A 22,436-nucleotide genomic window follows, 5' to 3' on the forward strand; every position below is an offset into this window, starting at 1 on the left:
CCTCCTCTCACCTTTTCCCTTCACTTGTGGACTTCAGTGAACGACACATCAGCTGTCTGTAACCAGGTGAAAAAAAACATTCCAAGCCAGACCTTCATATCATGACTGCTAACCGCTATGCACGGCCTACATCGTTGTCAACTCATAGTCAACATACTGTGGCTAGAACTAACGTGTTAGTAAACCCGCCACAATCATGCATTTCAGAGTACAGTCAGAAAGCAGTTTAGCAGTTACACCGGCGGGCCCCAGTGGCAATAAATTAATAAAACCAAAAGCTTACCTTGACTTGGAAGAGTTCCCATGTTGGATAGTCATAGCCAGCTAGCTAACAGAACCCCTCTCTGTTGGAGCCAGGTGTTTGAGTAGGCTAAACTAGCTAGCTGAATTCAGTGAACGTTTAAAAAAAAATACAACCAAATATAGCTCTCTCTCTCTTTCTCTCTTGCTTCTCCGTAATTTTGGAAGAAAATCATTTGTTCAAAACTGTTCAACTATTGTCTTTCACTCTCTTTGAGTCAACTCCTCACCACATTTTATGTACTGCAGTGCTAGCTAGCTGTTGCTTATGCTTTCAGTTCTAGATTCATTCTCTGATCCTTTGATTGGGCGGACAACATGTCAGTTCATGCAGTTCACGTCCACAGGAAGTTGTCATAATTACTGTGTAAGTCTATGGAAGGGGGTGAGAACAAAGAGCCTCCTAGGTTTGTATTGAAGTAAATGTACCCAGAGGAGGACAGAAGCTAACTTTCCTCCGGCTACACCATGGTGCTACCCTACAAAGTGCTGTTGAGGCTACTGTAGACCTTCATTGCAAAACAGTGTGTTGCAATCAATTATTTGGTGACATGGAATATATTTAGTATAGTTTGATCTAAAAAAGGATCACTTTTGAAATGTTTCAATATTTTTATTTTTATGAAATTCACTGAGAAGGATGGTCCAACCCTTCCTCCTCTGTGGAACCTCCACTGGTAAATATGAATAAAACGAAATAATTATGAGCCTATAGCCAAGAAGAAAGCTTTGAGCTTTAGGGGGAAAGGCAGGATCCATGATTGGCTGAGATAATGGAGTGGAATAATAGGGAGACTACTTTCTGAAGGACAATCCATGTTGACTCATGTTTCTACATTTGAATTATTAAAGAGATGGGTGTGGCTAAGGCTTAAGAGGGTGTGAACGTCATTTTTTCTCCTACTAGTCTCCAAAGTGGAATAACAAGTGTCTCAAAGAAGCATAACTTTCCCATGTTTCCCCCACCTGCGGTGTATTATGTACTATTTTGAAGCTCTGAGTTTGGCTTTTAATTTGATTTAAAAAAAATAAAAAATAAAATCTTGAACATTTGACATAAGCTCACCTTCCTGAATTCAGTCATTTAAGTCAAATGTAATACTGCATGTACTGTAGTACTCCTTACATATTGCATTCATCCAATAACGACTCTCAAAATGCCTCTATTATGCATATCCATGGGATATTAACAGGATGAGATGACATTTCTTAAAGTGATGCCTTATGTTCGTAATAGCTATGTTGAAGAGTGTCAACGTGTTAGGGGCTTAGAGACTGACCTGTGATGTTGACAGAGTCCGGGAGGAACTCCAGAATACCCTCAGCGTTGTCACTCTTCTGGATGACGATCATGATGGACGAGATGTTGCCGATGGCTGGAGGCTGGTCTCGCTGCAGGCCGTGCTCCATCACGCTGAATTCCACAGAACTGACCACAGGAGTAGCGACAGAGATCAGAGACAACACCACCCCACCTCACACCCAGTCAAAAAAAAAACAAGTGGGTTAAAACTGAATGCAGTTCGCAGTGAATAAAGTAACACTCTCTAAACTTTCCATGCATTTTTCTGCAAAAGGTAGGTAGACAGTGTTTACGTGCCTTTACCCTCCGTTACACCACTGCCACCCCAGAGACCAACACCTTCCACTCTTACAGTGAAGTTCACAGCACTGATCACAGGAGGGTGACAGAGGTCCTTAAATCATTGACCAAGGTTGAGATTCCCCTCCCACTCACACCCCAAAACCGCACACCAGCAGCTCACGGTAGAAGTTGCCCTTAGGAACAGATCTAGGATCAGCTTTCCCTCCCCAACACTTCTAATCTTAACTGGGGGGGAGAAAACAAAGAACTGACTCTAGATTCGTGTCTAGGATCCACCTACCTGTCATTGAGGAGCTCTACTGTGACGATGTTGAGGTAGAACTCCTCAGGCCCCTCTGGGAGGTCGTCGTCATGGATACTCAATGTGACACCACACGTGGTCTGACCTGGGCTGAAAAGCAGGCGCCCCGAGGCTTCTGTGAAGTCCACTCCACTGACTGCTACACTGCTTGCTGTCTGGTAGGTCACCCACACACTCCCAAACGTGCCCATGGAACGCACCACTGTCACATTGACCTGACGGAGAAGAGAAGGGAGAGGAGGGTGGGGGGTAGGGGAAAAAGCAGGCGGCCATGTCATCAACTGAATGGCAATTTGTCATGGCTGCATCATAAGCCGAATGACTTTCATGCCACTCCCTTATCCACCCTCCCTAATCCCTCGCTCCCTTAACCACCCTCCCTCGGATAGGGCAGGTCAGACTTTTCTCAGGCTCTGATAGGGCAGCAATAATAATGTAGACGTCCTCTAATGCATTTCAACAGTGTGGATGTTTTTGATCATGGCCCAGGACTGCCCTGGCTCTCTCACCTTGCCCTCCTCCTCAGAGGCCCCGACGAGGCCCTGGTGGAAGGAGAACAGGCCGTAGGGGAGGTCACTAGCTGCCATGGTGACTGTGGCCCGCTGGGCCGAGGGGCTGATCTCCGCCCCTGGCGTGACTGAGGTCAAGGTCAGCTGGTACACACGCCGCTCCTCCGCCATGTCATCATCCAGCGCCTGATACAACAACATCAACAAACACCACTTACCTTCAGCCTCTGTCCCCAACATCCACATCAGGAAACCATTTGAAATGAATGGCCGATAGGCTACATCACTTCCCACTAGTATTCCGTTCCACAGTAGCATTGGGAATTATTCATTTTGCATTCATTTTCACTTCATAATAGGATGAGGTATGATAAGATGCTGCATGTTAAGACAAGATCATCGTGATGAATATCATTCCATAGTCAAAGACAGACGGCATCTGTGTTAAATGCGGTTGTCAATACCTTAAGGCGGATGGTGGCTGCAGACTGTCTGTCTCGCATGGTCACCACGCCAGACAGCTCCTCAAACTCAGAGGCCACAGCAGGAGTGATGTTCCAGTAGACCTGGATCTCTCCGAAGATGCCTGGGCCCCGTACCAGGCTACAACACACACACGCACATACACACGCACACACACAGAATTTCATCATTGCAACATATATTTCATTGACCTCTTGTCAGGCAAAATAAGAGTACGCTTTTCTCAAAAGCACAACAGCAATATTCTGTACCATGGGAAAGAAATGTGCTTTACAAAGAGACTTCCCCCTTAGCAATAATATGTGTGTGTAACTGAGGCAAAGTCATTATTATCCGTCGGGTGATTGGTTGAGCCTTATTGGGACGTGACATCACTCCGAGCCCTTACCAAAACACAACCCTTGGATCGAAAACTTCACCTTGTAGCTGTGGTGATTAGTGACAAGGCTAAAACCAGTAGCAACCGCAAACTTCAATGACATTTATCTTAAAATCAAAAGACGGAACTAATATTCCCACACCCTAACTTTGTCGCAGAGGAGGGCTTGTTAGCTAGCTACAGGGTTTGAGTCACCTCAGCCGTTTTCTTATAAACACCCCAGCTAGCAACGCAGTGACCAACGCATTTAGAAGGATAGCTAGTGACTGTAATGTAGCTACACTACATGAAGAGATGCGTGTGGACACCTGCTCGTCGAACATCTCATTACAAAATCATGGGCATTAATATGGAGTTGGTCCTACATTTGATGCTATAACAGCCTCCACTCTTCTGGGAAGGCATGGAACATGGCTGGAGAGACAGGCTTCCATTCAGCCACAAGAGCATTAGTGAGGTCAGGCACTGATGTTGGGCGATAAGGCCAGGCTCGTAATCAGCGTTCCAATTCATCCCAAAGGTGTTCGATTGGTTTGAGGTCAGGGCTCTGTGCAGGCCAGTCAAGTTCTTCCACACCAATCTCGACAAACCATTTCTGTATGGATTTCACTTTGTGCACAGGGGGCATTACCACAAAGTTGGAAGCAGAGAATCGTCTAGAATGTTATTGTATGCTGTAGCGTTAAGATTTCCTTTCACTGGAACTAAGGCGTGTAGCCCAAACAATGAATGCACCAATTTGTAAGTCGCTCTGGATAAGAGCGTCTGCTAAATGACTTAAATGTAAATATAAATATTACGGTGCCACGTTGAAAGTCACTGAGCTCTTCAGTAAGGCCATTCTACTGCCAATGTTTGTCTATTGAGATTGCATGGCTCTGTGCTCAATTTTATTACACCTGTCAGCAATAGGTGTGGCTGAAATAGCCGAATGCACTACTTTGAAATGGTGTCCACATACTCCCCTTGACCTTTTCCAAATTTTGTTACATTACAGCTTTATTCTAAAATTGATTAAATTAAACATTTTCCTCATCAATCTACACACAATACCCCATAATGACAAAGATAAAACAGATTTTTACAAATGTTTGCACATTTATTACAAATTAAAAACAGCAATACCTTATTTACATAAGTATTCAGACCCTTTGCTATGAGACTCGAAATTGAGCTCAGGTGCATCCTGTTTCCATTGACCATCCTTCAGACATTTCTACAACTTGATTGGAGTCCACCTGTGGTAAATAACATTTATTGGACATGATTTGGAAAGGCACACACCTGTCTATATAAGGTCCCACAGTTGACAGTGCATGTCAGAGCAAATCGGGGGAGAAAGACCTTGGTCAGGGAGGTGACCAAGAACCAGGTGGTCACTCTGACAGAGCTCCAGAGTTCGTCTGTGGAGATGGGAGAACCTTCCAGAAGGACAACCATCTCTGCACCACGTCACCAATCAGACCTTATTGTTAAGGTGGCCAGACGAAAGCCACTCCTCAGTAAAAGGCCCATGACAGCCAGCTTGGAGTTTGTCAAAAGGCACCTAAAGGACTATCAGACCATTAGAAACATTCTTTGGTCTGATGATACCAAGATCGATCTCTTTAGCCTGAAAGCCAAGCATCACATCTGGAGGAAATGTGGCACCATCTCTATGGGGAAGCATGGTGGTGGCAGAATCATGCTGTGGGGATGTTTTTCAGCGGCAGGGACTGGGAGACTAGTCAGGATCGAGGGAAAGATGAATGGAGCAAAGTACAGTGATCCTTGATGAAAACCTGCTCCAGGGCACTCAGGACCTCAGACTGGGCCGAAGGTTCGTCTTCCAACAGGACAACGACACTAAGCACACAGCCAATACAACGCAGGAGTTGCGTCGGGACAAGTCTCTGAATGTCCTTGAGTGGCCCATCCAGAGCCTGGACTTGAACCCAATCAAACATCTCTGGGGAGACCCGAAAATAGCTGTGCAGCAACGCTCCCCTTCCAACCTGACAGAGCTTGAGAGGATCTGCAGAGAAGAATGAGAGAAACTCCCCAAATACAGGTGAGCCAAGCTTGTAGCGTCATACCTAAGAAGACTGGAGGCTGTAATCCCTGCCTAAGGTGCTTCACCTAAGGGTCTGAATACTTATGTAAATGTGAAATTTCAGTTTTGTTTATTTGTTTAATTTGCAAAAAAAAATCTTAACAGACTGTTTTTGCTTTGTCATTATGGGGTATTGTGTGTAGATTGATGAGGATTTGAACATTTGTATTTATTATTTTAGAATAAGGCTGTAACGTAGCAAAATGTGGAAAAAGTCAAGGGGTCTGAATACTTTCCGAATGCACTGTATAGTGTCGCTAACATGTTGGCTCACACATGCCAGGCAGTAGCTAATAGTTAGAACATTGTGGACAACAAACGACGCCACTAGCTAGACTCGGGAGCTCATGGGCTACATTAGCCAACTGGTTAGACACGATAACACCATGGGCAACAATAACTGGCAACTAGTTCGTTTTCAGACAAATATGTTAAACTCATAGTTAGTTTCTCCACCGACTACTAAATTTAGGAGGCGAGCTAAATTACTGAAATGTAGTTTGCTGGCTCACTGGCCAGGAAGTAGCCACTACTAGCCAACTAATCATGGACTTCTTATTCTTTAATACAGTTGGGTCAACTTGATCATATCAAGCAACAGAGTTTCTGGAAAGGTAAAAGTGCATCTGTGTAACAGCACACGCCCCAGAAGGATCAACGAATCACCCAACGTAACTCATGAATATTAATGACTTTGCCCCCGGCTATCTTACGAAAGGAAATTTCTCTAACTGTACCTGATCAAAGCAGTCCCATTATAGTTTCCCTGAGGTTCTCCTATCAGGACATTCCTGGAGGCCTCAGCGATGCCCACCATTCCCAGTGCTGCACGGTCTCCCTGGATGGTGATGATGGCCACCCCTAAAGACACACACCAACCCAGGGGACACAGTTCAGTCTAATGCCCTCCACTGGAGCTCCTTAAACACACCCCAGGTAGAAGTTGCCTCTAGGGGCACATCTAGGACCAGCTTACTCTCCCCCAGTCCTAACTGTAACCATTAGGATTGAAAATGACAAACTGACCTCAGATCAGCTTCTAGAGGAAAATGCATTCCTCTCCTCTCCATAGACTGTATGTGATGCAGCCCAAAGATACTGACCGTTAATGGGGTCGATGACAGCACCACTCTCGGCAGCCAGGAGCTGGACAGTGAAGTTCTCGTCTCCCTCCAACACAGCATCAGCCAGAGCCCGGATCACCAACGTTTTCCTCAACTCTGTCTGAGGTTCACAAAGTCTCACATCAGTCTTTTCAACAAACTACTGTACATTTAGCATCAATTATTACCAAGCAGAGCAAAACACCATCAACTGACTTACTACCTTCTTCCCCTTTGGCCACTCTAGCCCCACCCCCTACTGACCACACTGAAGACCAGTGTTCCGTTGAGAGGTGAAAGGTCATCCCGGGCCGCGTCCTCTAGCCGCCACACCAGTGTCACCGCCCCCTCTCCTCCAGCACTGCGCAACACTGTCAGCATTGCCATGGCAGCTGGGTCACTAGTGAACGCTGGCTCGCTGATAGTGACCTGAAAGGAGATTAGTTCGTTTAGCATAATAATGGTCTATAATAAAGTTGTATTTGATTGAGTAAGACAACTGTATTCATCCTCTGTAGAGCAATATGTTGAGTATCTCACAGTCTGCTCTTGGAAGCCAAAACGGCCCAGCGGTGAATCGTTGGGGGGGATGGTGACGGTCACAGAGGTCCCCTCCCCCAGTCTGGCTCCACCAATCACATGCATTAGAGTCACACCGAAGCGCTCTGCAGACTCCACCTCCGTGTCATCCACGATACTGATGTCAATAAAGGCTTCACCCTGCAAATAGAACCAGAGTTTTTTTTTACCCGAGGAATACGAGCCTCTTATCCTTCATAGAAGCTCAACTAGACCAAGTGGATCATAGTGAGGTGACCTAACTTAACTAACTACTTAACTAATCACTTTACCTGGCCATCTTGAAAGGTGATATTCCCAGAAGCAGGAATGAAGTCATCGAGGCTGGCAGTGATTGTCTGCGCCTCCCAGTACACCACCACTCTCCCAGTCCTGCCAGCCAATCGCACCACAGGTAGGCGGAGGAGGTTCCCGGGCTGGGGCAGCTCATAGGCCAGTACCCCTCCGGACTCTTCCTAAGAAGCCGATACAGAAACAGAGTTGAAGCATTAACACCTGAATAGGATTAAAATAACTATTTGTATGTATTCTTTCTTTGGATAGAGTTTTCAGATAATCTCCAAACCGTAGCATCATGTACAGTAGTTACTGTTGTAATGTGTTGTGAGATACTACAGAAAGGAAGGGAGTGTTGTACTTCAGCAGCATTGCTAACGTATGAGCAGAGGGAGTAGTGTGATGTTTTTTCTGGTTCACCTGTGAGACGCTGAACTGCAGGACCCCCCGTGGGTCGTCGTTCTCCTGGATAGTGACCACAGCCACCTCCATGCCAGGCCTCTTCACACTGGGCTGGCCAGCCCCTGTCAACCCCCCCACCAGCTCCACGCCTGTGATGTTCACCAGGAAACTCTCAGCCAGCTCGGGAGCCTCGTCCTGGGGATATGCACGTGTGCATTAACACACACACACACACACACACACACACACACACACACACACACACACACACACACACACACACACACACACACACACACACACACACACACACACACACACACACACACACACACACACACACACACACACACACACACACACACACACACACACACACACACACACACACACACACCTGAGGACCTGAACTGGGCAACACTGTGGGATCATGGTAAATGCTAAATCAGGAAGAAGGGAAACCATTTTTAACACCCAACCCACAGAAATGAACTACTAAGCTTGTCCTTGTTCCACTTCTGAAGCAACTTTACTCTCATAAATCACCTTAATAGATGCTGGCAGTTTGAGAGCACATTGAAATCAAGGCCTTGTTTTCAAGCTCCTCTCAGTCTCAACAAAACACAATAATAGTTACCATTAGTGGAGGTTAAAATAGCGACTCAGCACTGCAATTTACTGGGAACGGATCTATTCTGGGGTGACGGGAGATAAGTAGCGGGTTTCCTTGGTGGAAGGCCCAGCACTGGTGGTTTTAGGCCTGGTATGGGTCTGAGCTGTAGGCAGAAAGCATCCAGAACAGGCAGAAAGCCCGGCTGTTTGCTGAACCAATCTAAATCCACACTGCTTGGGTGGGAGAGGGGAGGCGAGGTAAAGAGAGGAGAGAAAAGGAGAGGAAAAGAGGAGAAAGTGAGAGGATTCTACTGTACTGTCCTCAGGGGTCCCAGGAGGACACCTGGTGATTGTTTGTCGAAAAAGTCATATTCTATTATTTTTCGTACTGGCAGGATGGTGATGGTGACGAGGGCCATGGTGGCATGCTCCTTCATGATGACGGTGTCCTCCCGGGATGTGTAGTCCTGTGGGGTGCTGGCCTGGTTGGAGGGAGGCTGGGACAGGGCCGGTCTGGTCTGGTAGTGGACCGCCACCTCCCCGGACACTCCCTGCTCTCTCACAATGGTGAGGGTGACATTAGTGGGACTCTCTGAGGTGAAAGCAGAGGCAAACATGGACAAGGAGCGTCAGACAACGCACATTAGGTAGCCTAGTGGTTAGAGTAACCGGACTAGTAACCGAAAAGTTGCAAGATCGAATCCCCGAGCTGACAAGGTGAAAATCTGTTGTTCTGCCCCTGAACAAGGCAGTTAACCCACTGTTCCTAGGCCGTCATTGAAAATAAGAATTTGTTCTTAACTGACTGGCCAGGTAAAATAAATGTAAAAAAATAAACAGAAACCTTACAGCCTGTGCAAGGACAGAAACAATTTGGATAATGAGTAGAAATGAGTCCTACCAATGTCATAGCTCCTGTCAAATGAAGTTATGACAACCTATCATACACTTTAGAAGCTTTAAAAATGGACATGGTTCAAATATGGCTTTCTGTTGTCCTTGATGTGTAAGATAATTGCATATGTATTGTTCTTAACTATACACAATCTCACATATTTTCTTCTTGTATAAATAAATGAATATATATATATATATTTTTTTTAAGTCAATCTAAACAGCTGGCCTCTTACTCTGGGGCTCCTGTGTGTGGAGGTACTGGGAATCCAGGTGCCAGCCTATCACCCCATAGGGAGAACCGTTGGGCAGGATGGTGAGAAGGGCCTGTGCCCTCTGTGGGTCAATCAGCGCCCCCCTGGAGAGCTGGTCTAGGCCCACTGTGGTGACATCCAAAAGGGTAAGGGTGACCCTCTCCCTCAACTCAGGAACGCTGTCTGCTACCACGGTCATAGAGATGGTAGCCACCACCTGGCCCTCAGAAAACGTCACCTGAGATCGGAAACAGTTGACGGTGGATGACGTCAGTCCCTCTGTAGCTCAGCCAATCCAGGAAGTCAATTCACAACCAATGAACTAATCAACTAAATTGGAAATTTCACATCAGATAGTTGTTCTGTATTGCTTCTATTTCTCTACGTCTACATTTTCCTCAAAGCGAACAGTGAAAGAGATAATCCCGAGAGAGAGAGAGAGAGCCTCACCACTCCAGACGTGGGAAAGATGTCTTCCAGACTGCCGTTGGCTGCCCAGTGGACGGTCAGTCTGCCGAAGGTCCCTCTCCTCCTCTCGACCCTCAGAGAGATAGGGTTGCTCTGCTCCAACTCCTCTACTTCCACAGATAGAGAGCCCTGGAGAGAGGCAACATCATTGTGCAGTATAAAGTAGATTTGACCATTCAAATGTATTGGAACACCGATAAATACAAAACACGAACACATATACAGTGGGGAGAACAAGTATTTGATACACTGCCGATTTTGCAGGTTTTCCTACTAATTTTTTATCATAGGTACACTTCAACCGTGAGAGACAGAATCTAAAACAAAAATCCAGAAAATCACATTGTATGATTTTTAAGTAATTAATTTGCATTTCATTGCATGACATAAGTATTTGATCACCTGCTACCAACCAGTAAGAATTTGGGCTCTCACAGACCTGTTAGTTTTTCTTTAAGAAGCCCTCCTGTTATCCACTCATTACCTGTATTAACTGCACCTGTTTGAACTCGTTACCTGTATAAAAGACACCTGTCCACACACTCAATCAAACAGACCAACCTCTCCACAATGGCCAAGACTAGAGAGCTGTGTAAAGACAACAGGGTTAAATTGTAGACCTGCACAAGGATGGGATGTGCTACAGGACAATAGGCAAGCAGCTTGGTGAGAAGGCAACAACTATTGGCGCAATTATTAGAAAATGGAAGAAGTTCAAGATGACGGTCAATCACCCTCGGTCTGGGGCTCCATGCAAGATCTCACCTCGTGGGGCATCAATGATCATGAGGAAGGTGAGGGATCAGCCCAAAACTACACAGCAGGACCTGGTCAATGACCTGAAGAGAGCTGGGACCACAGTCTCAAAGAAAACCATTAGTAATACACTACGCCGTCATGGAGTAAAATCCTGCAGTGCACGCAAGGTCCCCCTGATCAAGCCAGCGCATGTCCAGGCCCGTCTGAAGTTTGCCAATAACCATCTGGATGATCCAGAGGAGGAATGGGAGAAGGTCATGTGGTCTGATGAGACAAAAATATATATTTTTGGCCTAAACTCCACTCGCTGTGTTTGGAGGAAGAAGAAGGATGAGTACAACCCCAAGAACACCATCCCAACCGTGAAGCATGGAGGTGGAAACATCATTCTTTGGGGATGGTTTTCTGCAAAGGGGACAGGACGACTGCTCCATATTGAGGGGAAGATAGATGGGGCCATGTATCGCGAGATCTTGGTCAACAACCTCCTTCCCTCAGTAAGAGTATTGAAGATGTGTCGTGGCTGGGTCTTCCAGCATGACAACGACCCATAACACACTGCCAGGGCAACGAAGGAGTGGCTCCGTAAGAAGCATCTCAAGGTCCTGGATTGGTCTAGCCAGTCTCCAGACCTGAACCCAATAGAACATCTTTGGAGGGAGCTGAAAGTCCGTATTGCCCAGCGACAGCCCCGAAACCTGAAGGATCTGGAGAAGGTCTGTATGGAGGAGTGGGCCAAAATCCCTGCTGCAGTGTGTGCAAACCTGGTCAAGAACTACAGGAAACGTATGATCTCTGTAATTGCAAATAAAAGGTTTCTGTACCAAATATTAAGTTCTGCTTTTCTGATGTATCGAATACTTATGTCATGCAATAAAATGCAAATTAATTACTTAAAAATCATACAATGTGATTTTCTGGATTTTTGTATTAGATTCCGTCTCTCATAGTTGAAGTGTACATATGATACAAATTACAGACCTCTACATGCTTTGTAAGTAGGGAACCTGCAAAATCAGCAGTGTATCAAATACTTGTTCTCCCCACTGTATATATATAAATGCAAGTGACAAAAACCTAATTTGAAATGCACTGTGAATCACAGTTAAGCAACAGAGGAGGGTACCTGTGCAAAGCCTATGACTCCATGGGCGTCGTCATTGGTTGGAATAAGCACAGTCATCTGACCACCAAAGCCAATCTCAGCCCCTCCCTTGGGATTTCTTAGGACCACACGGAACTGTTCCTCCTCCTCCGGGGCATCGTCGTCGATGATGTTCACCGCAATCTCCAACTCCCGGTCACCGGGTGTGAAACGCAACTCGCCATAGCTGAGAGTGTGGCGGCAGAGAGCAAACGGACAACGGTCAGAAAAGACAACCACAACGAATTGATCAATACCTCTGGTCAGAATGTAATGGGTTGCCACGGGAACAGTGGGGCGTCATAGGTACCTGGGTATGAAGTCAGAGTGGTTGGAGACCGTGGTGAGCTCATACAGGGTTGAGCCGGAGGGCTCGGTGGCTGCTATGAGGCTCTTGGTGGTGTTGAAGTAGGGTAGAGGTAGAGAGAGGAAGTGAGAGGCTGAAGGTGACCTGAGCACCATGGCAAACAGACTGGTGTCAGACCTCCAGGAGTACAGCGCTGAGCCATTCCTCCCCGCCAGCAGGACATGGGCTGAGAGAGACACAGAGGGAGAAACAGAGAGAGACACATCTTTAGTGGGGATACAGGGATAAGTTGTGAAATTGTTAGATATTACTCGTTAGATATTGCTGCACTGTCGGAAACTAAAAGCACAAGCAGTTCGTTACACCCGCAATTACATCTGCTGAACACGTGTAGGTGACCAACACAATTTGATTTGATAAGACTACCAATGTTAAAGATTTGTAGGTGTCTTTGAAATAACGAGGTCGTCATCATTATAAATCGCCATCACCATGATATTATTGATTTAATGATAACACCTAGGGGTCTCCGAGTTGACCATCATTGCGTGTGTGTGTGTGTGTGTACTCACTGATCCCTGAGGGCAGGGTGAAGGGATGGGCAGAGCCCAGGCCAGGGTGGGGGATAGACTGGCTGTGCTGAGGGAACTCCTGCGTGGGTCCCCATACAAACACCTCACAGGAGGGAGAGGAACCTGAGGATAGGAACACACACACACGGATGAACGCGCCCACCCACGCATGCACACACACACACACACACATGCGCACGCACACACGGACAGAGCTTTATGTTTGCACTCTATTCTTTCACGAGGCGGTTATGTTAAGCATGGGCCGTGCTGACACACCCAACTCCTATAAATTACACCCCCTGAGCCTTTCTGTGGTTTCCCTATGGCCTACTACAGTGAGCCTTCCAGGAAACTCACAGCATAGAGCCTACCTACTTCACTTATGTGGATTGTGGTCCGTGGTGTTTCATCAAAACATACATAAATACATGCTCCAATATACATTAGGACTTTTGGCGCCTTACTCCCTCCCATCTGTGCACACAGATCATGTTTTGTCTTTAGTAGACCGGGGACACATTGACTGTGCCTTACGCATCACAACTGCAGTACACCATCTCCGCACCACGCGCGCCCTCTCAGAGCGAGAACAAAATGGCACCGGTAGCAAGACGTCAACATAGGAGATTGTTGATCGCAAACACAAATGGAGCGGTTGCAAAGGGCGTGGTTCGTGGAGGAGGTCACGCGAGGTCACCTTCAGTGGCGACCAATAGGAGAGTGTCTGCTCCACTGGTGAGAGACTCCACTTGTTGAGCTCTGCTGCTGACAGGCAGAGGCCTGGGGTTCTGGAAGTGTCCTTGACTCCACTGGAACAGCACACAGCCGTCCTCAGTCTCCTTCCCCACACAGGCAGCCAGGTAGAGACGGGTCCCGTGGGAGAGCAGAGACACACTGAGGACACCCTGAAGCTCCAGGCTCTGGTGGACAACAAAGGTACTCCCAGTCCGCACGAACACCTGGTGGAAACAGGAGGAGTTAGCTACTAGCTAGTCGAAAATCAACTCCAGGTGGTTGTGGACTCTATCCATTGGGCGTTTTTGATTTGAATGAAAAATAGTCATGTGGTGGTGTGCATATGGGTATCATGATCTATGACACCTGTGTAGCAGTGTACCGGTATGCCTCACAGGTTATGGCAAGCTCCTTTTAACCCCCAAACTCACCTGGCTGGAGGCAATCAAGTAGTCTCTTCCTTCAACGGAGAAGTGTTTGACATCAAGAGCTTCAACAGCCAACGTTTGTTCCTAGGGGGAAAAGGGTTGAATTTGAGTGAAAAGAATACAATACTCAACATAATGCCACTGCCATTGGGTGGCTGTTATAAAGAACGTATCATAGGAACATCAGGCCAGTGACCGTGTGGATCTTACGTCATCTTAATAACAGGTAGAAAACGTAATCATTAGGACCCCAAATGAATGGACAACCGTCAAGCCAAAGAAGTGAGGGGCTTCACCAGTGTAAGGTTGTGGTCCGGCTGCACTCTGAACAGGCTGAGGTTGACTGCGGGGGAGTCAGTGTGGCCTCCGTGTGTGATCGCTACATTGTACGAGCCGTTCACAGAGAAGCCCACACACACACTAGGGTCCTGGATCCTCACCGACTGAAGAGATTCAGAGAGAGAGAGAGAGAGAGATTCAGAGAGAGAGAGAGAGAGAGAGAGACATCATACATTTGCAATCATGAGTGATCATGACATTGAGTTATGCATGTGTGGATGCAACACAAAGTAAGGCAGTTACCTAAAAGCTATTACGGGTTGGTGGTTTATGTCTGTCTTCCCATGTTCACTCCTACCCTTTCTTCCTTCTTTGCCTCCTATGTAGTTCAGCTACTGCACCGATGCAGTTTGACCTTTGATCTCTGACTCCTAGGCTAATGTTTAGATGAATTACATTTCTCTCTACAAGTCCACTTTCTGTGATTGGTTAACTGCCTGTAGAGGAGAAGTGATAGACAGCGCCAACCTACTCTCTGTTCCACACGCTAGGACTGAAAGATACAACAAATCCCCACCATACCCTACTTCTGCCACCGAAATAATAAGATCCTTCTCATCTAAATGGTGTGAAATTGTTAATTTTCTAATGCTAGTCCATATCCATGTATTTCACTGTCTATGACCGCAAAAAGATCCTGAACTTGAACTAGATTACCTGTATAGGTACCAACACCCCCTGCCACCTGTACAGAGTGGCATGGGTCTGGGTGGAGCCGCCAGGGGAGGGCATGTCCAACCTCATGGCCAGAGGAGAGGCACCATCAGCCAGGGAACACCAGCCTGAGGTGGGGGTCTCTGGGAAGATCTGATACACTGCCATCACTGGAAGAGTCCCCTCTGAAAATAGACTAGTACAATCACTGTATATCATGGTAAACAAGTGGACACAGACTTGAAACAGAAATTGCCACTGGATTGTGTAGTGTGGATATAATGACATTAACTGTGTGTGCAGAAGCAGAGTTTCCAGCCCATCTTACCCATGGCAATGGCTGTGTCCGACTGGGTCTCCCACTCCACACTGACCGCTGCCTCTAGACCGTTACTGCGGGACACGGTCAAGAACACAGTCCTACCACCCTCTTCCCCCACCACAGAGCTGTCAGTCCTGCAGAGATAGAGGTACATGTGTGAGTGTGTGTGTGTGTGTGTGTGTGTGTGTGTGTGTGTGTGTGTGTGTGTGTGTGTGTGTGTGTGTGTGTGTGTGTGCTTACATGTGCGTGCTTACATGTGCATGTGTGTGCATGCATGTGTTTGTGCTTGCATGTGTGCTTTTGTGTGCTTGCATGTGTGTGTGATCACATGCTCACCTATTGAGGGAGGGTGCGATGCGGAAGAGGCCCAGCGGGGCGGAGTTCTGAAGCACGGTGACGAGTGTGTGGAGTGTGTCTCCAAGCCGCGCCCCTCCCGTTGGATTGGACAGAGTTACCGTGAACGTCTCGTTCACCTCGGGCTCAGCATCCAGAACCGCCCAGATCTCCAGAGTCTAGAACATCACATCACGGCAGGAACGTCAGAGAATGTCAACACATCAGAGAACGTCAAAATTAGAATATGAAGGGCTTTATAGGCTGAAACACATCTAGAAAAGGTTCTTGCCCTTGCCTATATATCAATTCAATCTATTCTCAATCCTCCAAAATATCTTCAATCTATTCAACCAGTTCTCCTGTATATCTTCTAGACTGACTGAAGTCCATGGTCCCCTTCACCTTGAACCTGACTCCGTCCTCCAGCTCCACAATGCCCTGCCAGGGCATGAGGTCATCCTGGGCCAGCGTTTTGTTGGCATCTGTGATGGTGAACTGGACGCTGACGGTACCGAAGGTGCCCTGGGGTGGGTCACGCACCACATACAGGGTGGCCACACTCTCCCCCAGCCCGGACACTGACGTGGGTTCCCTCAACAGGAAGTGCTGGCTGCTGTTGAAGGAAATGACACCATGGCCGTCGTCGCTGGCCAAGATGCTCACCATGGCTACGGAGACACGGGACAGGGGAGACAGGGAGAGCAGTTTTCACTTGACGATTCTTGTGAAACCAATCAACAATGTCTGTGAAACCATAGGTACGTAGACTACACACGTAGACTACACAAAAAATGGCCAATAAAATACAATTTAAAACATGTGTAGCGAACATGCATGATGCAAGAGCTTCCAGAACATCCTACCTGTGGTATTGCCTCCCAGCTCCAGCCCGGACGATGGATTAGCCAAAATCAGCTGGAACCTTTCAGCTCCCTCTGGGATGACGTCATCCACGATCTGAACCTCAACAAACTGATGCCTCTCCCCATCAGCGAAGTGGAGCGTCTGAAGAACAAACAAAACGTGTGAACTCACAATGACAAGGCGCCTTTAGTCTCATTGGTGGAACCCAGAGTTTTTACCCCGGTCAGAACAAATGGTCAGGGACAATTCCTGGCCCTACTCATTAAGAACTCTGATCGGCGGTTTAGTGGGTTAGGGGCACGGGCCTCACCGATGGAGTGGCGTTGTAGTCCAGGCCCAGCTGAGCTTCCAGGTTCTGAGCGTAGAAGACGAGCGAGACGTTTCCGTAGGTCCCTGCGCTCCTGTAGGCCACCAGGCTCAGCACGCCCACGGTCTCATTCACCTCGAAGCTACAAGGGAAAACACACAGACAAACATCAGATTTGTCTGCCACTAGAGAGGAGAGAGTAAGGATTTACTTGCTATGGCTATAATATGTGCCTTGTCTCACCCATCTACCTGAAGACGGGTGCAACTGTAAGTCACTCTGGATATAAGGGTCTGCTAAATGACTAAGCCATGAAAGGGGAAAGAGTAACAGATCCTACTAAAGAGGTGAGAGCAGTGTGGGCTTTTCTCAGCCAAGCAGTCAGTGTGAGGAAAAATGCGGTAGAGTAGAGGGAGGGCTTCTGGCTATATCTGCACAACCACAGGTGCTCTTAGAAACAGAGGGCATCTCGTAAATGGAGAGAATGGGGGGGAAAATCACTGTGAACGAGAGGTTGAACACAGAGCCACTCACTTTGTGTTTGTCCATTCAATGACACCTCGAATTCCATCATTGGCGCCAATGCTGATTTCTGCCACCAAACCCTGGGTGTCTGAAGAGAAAACGCAACATTGCAATGGGGAATGGTAGCGCATGTCCTAAAGTCTTGTTCCAGTAATAATATCATTAAAAAACTAGCATTAGCTTCAGCATGATCACTATGATCGCAAAGCGGGGTTGAGAGCATCTAAAGAGGATATGAAGCACTTGTTTGACGCTACAATAGGAGCACAAGATGAGGAGACGAGGGCCATTCACTTTTCACATGCAGCCAGCTGCTAGTTGGAGTATGTGTTGACTGATTTCTAATGTTCTGTCTGTCTGTCTGTCTGTCTGTCTGTCTGTCTGTCTGTCTGTCTGTCTGTCTGTCTGTCTGTCTGTCTGTCTGTCTGTCTGTCTGTCTGTCTGTCTGTCTGTCTGTCTGTCTGTCTGTCTGTCTGTCTGTCTGTCTGTCTGTCTGTCTGTCTGTCTGTCTGTCTGTCTGTCTGTCTGTCTGTCTGTCTGTCTGTCTGTCTGTCTGTCTGTATCTCGATCTGGGCACAGACAGCACGAGGGCCATTTAAAGCGTTTGGTTTGGCATTCCCACTGCTCACCACAGTGTTTTTCAGCTCGACCCAAATCCCAACGGCCCCTCAATCATAGAGGCATCAATCAATCAGTAGAATCGTAGCCACTGAGTGCTGGCTGGCAGATGGGCCCTATGCCTCTCCAGTCTGTGTTGTATTCTGTCTACTCGTTGTTTCCTTAAGTTACCCATTCATAAAATGGGCTATGGTTAGGATTACACAAGACACAGTAGTGCCAATTACATTTTGGATATATTTGCAGATCAATGATAAAACTGTGCACGTTGAACATAATGTATAATGTACAGTGAATGAATCGCATATTAGCCATTATGCCATACTACACAACGCAAAGCATTATACTGTAATAAACACTAAATATATGTTACCTTTCAGTGTAAAATATACAACTTCTACTCATCACACAGAATGGAATAGAAGAGAAATGAAAGGAGAGAGAGGAGAAAATAAGAGATACAACACAGATTACACAGATTTGAACATGAAAGGGGAATTTACAGTACATAACAGGGGAGTGGTTGTTAACCCCATCAAATGACATGTAGAACTAAAAGTGACCTATCGGATCGCTGTGGGAAAACCATGCACATTTAGAATGCTTTCTTTGTGATTAACCTGGTTGCCCATTTCGGGACAATGCCAAACACAGCATACCTAGTTTAGGGGCAGGTGAGAGGGTGGTGATCAGTACTGCAGATGTAATGTTGACTAGGAAGAATTCCTGCAACTCGGGGACGTCATCCTGGAACACAAAATGTATATAATTTGTATAACATATAGTCTGCTACATTTACACTGTTTGAATTCTAGGAAAAGTCAATAGGCATCCTACACTTAGCCTACCAGAGTACCACCAGCCATTATGCCATATGAGAGAAATATGAGAGAAATATGACCGTGTTTGCTGTGGTGGCCAGAGTTGGAGACAATTCCAATTCAGTCAATATAGCAAGTAAACTGGCATTCCAATTCCCCCTAAAAATGCATAGAGAAGCATCGAGGAAAACGGAGCATTTGAGCAGTTGGAATGTCAGCTTATTTGATGAATTGACTGAATTCAAAAGGCATTGAGCCCAGCCCTGGTGGTGGCCTTACGTCTAGTATCATGATGGGGATGGCCACCGAAGTCTGTCCATCCTGCAGGATCACTGAGCCCGACGCAGGGAGGAAGTCCTGTCCTGGTTCAGCCAGGCCGCCGCCCCCTTCCACCTGGGACAGGTTCTGGAGGGACCCTCGCACCGTCTCATAGCTGATATTCACCGCCCCTGAACACAGAACAACACATACTTGGCTGTTAACAAACACATTTTCTTTAACGTTAGATCCAGTTAACTAATAGCAGTCACTGGGTGACATCTGATTAATTAACAAAGCGGCATTTGCGGCTAATCTTGTTTTGAGACAATAGATCAAAATGTACAGTACAGTCCCAACTTTTCTCATCCTTAAGGCCTGGAGTTTTCCCTGGTCTGATCACGCGATCGGGAAACACTCTGTCGCCGCTAGCTCCTCCCAAATCCCTATTCCAGACTGACCTGAGGCCACAAGCTCTCTGTTGATGAAGACGTTGAGGACGCCGTCTCGCTCCTCTGTGCTCAGGCTGAGGGAGGATGGGGCGATGCTCAGCATCCCGAACGGCTCGTCACTGGTATCCACGGTAACCACAGCCTCGAGCCCCTGGACGTCCAGCGCTGCGTGACCCGTTACCAGAACACCTGGGGGAACAGAACACTGACGGATAATATCCATACAAACACGGGTAACACTCATTTCCTAGCCTTACAGGTCACAGGGTCGAACAGACTAGAAACTCTTTGCTATGGCAACCTCTATGCCTGATCCATGCTGCATAGAGTCATTGTCAACAACAAAACGTGCTTCTTAAATGACTAGCATGGTGAAGCTAAAAGTGAAATAAATAGAGATCCAAGTACATAGGAGGGGATTTCAATGTGCATGTTGTTACGTTGGTCAGCCGAGGCCAGGGAATGTGATTTACCATAAGTGTGGATGTTGGACAGGACCACCCTATATTCTTCATTCTCCTCAGGGGTTGCGTCTTCAAGTAGCTGGAGGACGATGGTAGCGTTCAGTGTTCCCTGTGTGAGTGACGGGAGACGCTCGAACATCAAGCACCATATACAACAGAATGAACCGAATACTAGACACGGCATGTACACCATACCGAGGCGTTACCCCGGTCAGTTTGTTTACCTCGGTGAAGAATAGTAGTCCTGAGGTATGTGTAAAGGTCCTGGCAACGCGGGGGCCTTGGATGACCCAGTCCACGGTGGCGTTCCCCAGACCAGGAGCTGTCCTGGTCACCAGCAGGGACAGCATCTCCCCTACAACACGCACACACACACCTTAGCCACTTTTTAATGTAATACATGTCAAGCTGTATTTGTAACTGGCACTGGATTATACAGTAAGCCTTCCTGTCTATGGGAAAAGTTAAGGTTATTTCTCATTGCCAATTCCTTGTGCAAAATGTCGCCCATAGTTTGCTGTTTTAGATTAGTAGACCAGGATACAGGCTTTGATTACAGCCTTACGAAGGTCTTCCCTTAGCTACTGCAGGTGGCTCGGAAAGAATCAATCCATTAGGAAGTGGTGTAAGTATTCGGCACAGATAAGAGTGGAAGGGCTCCGTCGTGCATACCCAATGAGCCGTGCCTGGAACTTACTACGTGTGCCACCTGTTGCAACATGCTCCTCCCACTATCCCTTGCATTCCTTCATTAATTCATTGGATGTTTCCGAATGCGCGGAGAGCGAAGTGATGAGGTCGAGGAATGGTAGCTGTGTTGCCCTCTACAAAACAGCGCGCGCACGAATTTGTGATCACAAAGCCATGATATTCAATTCAATTATGACAGGGGTTACTATCAGGGGAGGCAGGGGTCATTATGTCATCAGTGGCTGCTTGGTAAACTGGCTCGGTGCAGAGCTAAATAATTCACACAGTGATTCAGTTGATGCTCGCTTCATTGAAGCGACGTACAAGGTCCCCTGTACTACACCCACCCTCTCTGGCCACAACAGAGCGTGAGGCTGCGTGGAAGCCCACCACCCCCGCCACATTGTCGTTGGCCAGGATGACGATGGTGACCGTGTCGGAGCTGGGCAGGATCCGGCTGCCTCCTGCCGTCTTCACCAAGCCAACCATCAGGGTCTCGCTGTCCTCTGGCTCAGAGTCATCCGTAATCACTATCTCAATGGTCTTCTTCAAATCGCCTTTGGATGGAGAGAACCAAATATACTGTATATCAAAATAATATTCATATCCAAAAAGCATTATGCAGTACTAGCTTTTAAACCTACCGTCGGCAAAGACAAGTGTTTCCCCCGTCCCGGTGAAGTCAGTGTTGGGTGTAGCCATTCCGCCCACGAACCTCCACTCCACTGTCACCTGTCCTAGGCTGCCCCCCCTCCTCTCTACGACCAGGGGTACTGAGACGCGTGGCTCCTCTCTTACCTCCAGATAGATCCCGTCCTCTGTGGCGTTAGGGCTGAGGCTGTAGATGAGAAACACCCCAAAGTCATCTCCGTTCATGCCTATGGTGACCACTGCCTTGTCCGGTTGCCCTATGGAGGGCAGGTTCTTCTCAGCCACGGTTAAGTTGACCAGCTCCACCTTCAGGATGCGGATGGAGAAGCTCTCGTCCATCTCGGGGAGTTTGTCCGTCAGAATGGGAACGGTCAGGTTGGCTACACCCGAGCCGTCTTCCAAGATGGCCGTCTGCGCTGTCATGGTGGTGTAGTCGCTACCCGCCACGGCCTGCGAGCTGAAGAGAACGGCGGCGGCGGTGGTGTTTTTGGCATAGGTGAGGGTCTGGGCGGACGCGGTGAGCTGGGCAGCCCCGCTGGTCACCCAGGTGCAGGAAGCCATGGGGGACGAGCCCCCAGGAGGAGACAGGGAGAAGGCCTTGCAGGCCTGCTCCCTCAGGCAGACTGCAGCACAGGCAGCCAGGGGGTCTCCCAGAGAGCTGACATTGACAGGCCTGCGGGGGGTGCCAGAGGGTACTCCTGACACCGGGGGGTTGTAGTACAACAGCAAGTCCTGGCCCTCAGTCTGGGCCATGCTCACTATGTCTATCTCTGAGGTGCTGTAGAGGACCTCCACTTGGCTAAAATGACCACCACTGATGTGATGAAGGAGAGGGAGACAGAGAGAGAGACAGAGAGTTCGTTAAGAATTCTGTTTGAATAGAAGCAATATGTCGATTCAGTGCAAATTCCAAGGTAAGAAGATGCAAT

At 47.6% G+C, this 22,436-nt stretch overlaps 1 protein-coding gene across 3 annotated transcripts in view; it reads right to left on the minus strand.

Annotated features, from left to right (window-relative positions):
- adgrv1 (adhesion G protein-coupled receptor V1) overlaps positions 1-22,436 on the minus strand; it is a 189,801-nt gene that overhangs the window by 103,090 nt on the left and 64,275 nt on the right. For 2 of the 3 annotated variants that reach the window (XM_052478488.1, XM_052478490.1), the window contains exons 33-66: positions 21,501-22,321; positions 21,204-21,413; positions 20,391-20,521; positions 20,176-20,275; positions 19,712-19,891; positions 19,272-19,441; positions 18,831-18,918; positions 18,545-18,568; positions 17,563-17,641; positions 17,032-17,170; positions 16,721-16,862; positions 16,260-16,525; positions 15,858-16,033; positions 15,528-15,655; positions 15,203-15,384; positions 14,503-14,649; positions 14,210-14,290; positions 13,741-14,002; positions 13,041-13,163; positions 12,472-12,694; positions 12,144-12,348; positions 10,241-10,387; positions 9,773-10,028; positions 9,032-9,234; positions 8,049-8,225; positions 7,625-7,807; positions 7,314-7,493; positions 7,038-7,202; positions 6,774-6,894; positions 6,408-6,531; positions 3,181-3,319; positions 2,717-2,902; positions 2,187-2,422; positions 1,581-1,729 (exon numbers count right to left, since the gene is read on the minus strand). In XM_052478488.1, the coding sequence (XP_052334448.1) occupies positions 1,581-1,729; positions 2,187-2,422; positions 2,717-2,902; positions 3,181-3,319; positions 6,408-6,531; positions 6,774-6,894; positions 7,038-7,202; positions 7,314-7,493; positions 7,625-7,807; positions 8,049-8,225; positions 9,032-9,234; positions 9,773-10,028; positions 10,241-10,387; positions 12,144-12,348; positions 12,472-12,694; positions 13,041-13,163; positions 13,741-14,002; positions 14,210-14,290; positions 14,503-14,649; positions 15,203-15,384; positions 15,528-15,655; positions 15,858-16,033; positions 16,260-16,525; positions 16,721-16,862; positions 17,032-17,170; positions 17,563-17,641; positions 18,545-18,568; positions 18,831-18,918; positions 19,272-19,441; positions 19,712-19,891; positions 20,176-20,275; positions 20,391-20,521; positions 21,204-21,413; positions 21,501-22,321 (6,143 nt within the window). The remainder of the gene's footprint in view (positions 1-1,580; positions 1,730-2,186; positions 2,423-2,716; positions 2,903-3,180; positions 3,320-6,407; positions 6,532-6,773; positions 6,895-7,037; positions 7,203-7,313; positions 7,494-7,624; positions 7,808-8,048; positions 8,226-9,031; positions 9,235-9,772; positions 10,029-10,240; positions 10,388-12,143; positions 12,349-12,471; positions 12,695-13,040; positions 13,164-13,740; positions 14,003-14,209; positions 14,291-14,502; positions 14,650-15,202; positions 15,385-15,527; positions 15,656-15,857; positions 16,034-16,259; positions 16,526-16,720; positions 16,863-17,031; positions 17,171-17,562; positions 17,642-18,544; positions 18,569-18,830; positions 18,919-19,271; positions 19,442-19,711; positions 19,892-20,175; positions 20,276-20,390; positions 20,522-21,203; positions 21,414-21,500; positions 22,322-22,436) is intronic. The other variant, XM_052478489.1, reaches the window with a different exon arrangement.

This window comes from Oncorhynchus keta, chromosome 25 (assembly GCF_023373465.1).
Source record: "Oncorhynchus keta strain PuntledgeMale-10-30-2019 chromosome 25, Oket_V2, whole genome shotgun sequence".
NCBI classification, from domain to species: Eukaryota; Metazoa; Chordata; class Actinopteri; order Salmoniformes; family Salmonidae; genus Oncorhynchus; species Oncorhynchus keta.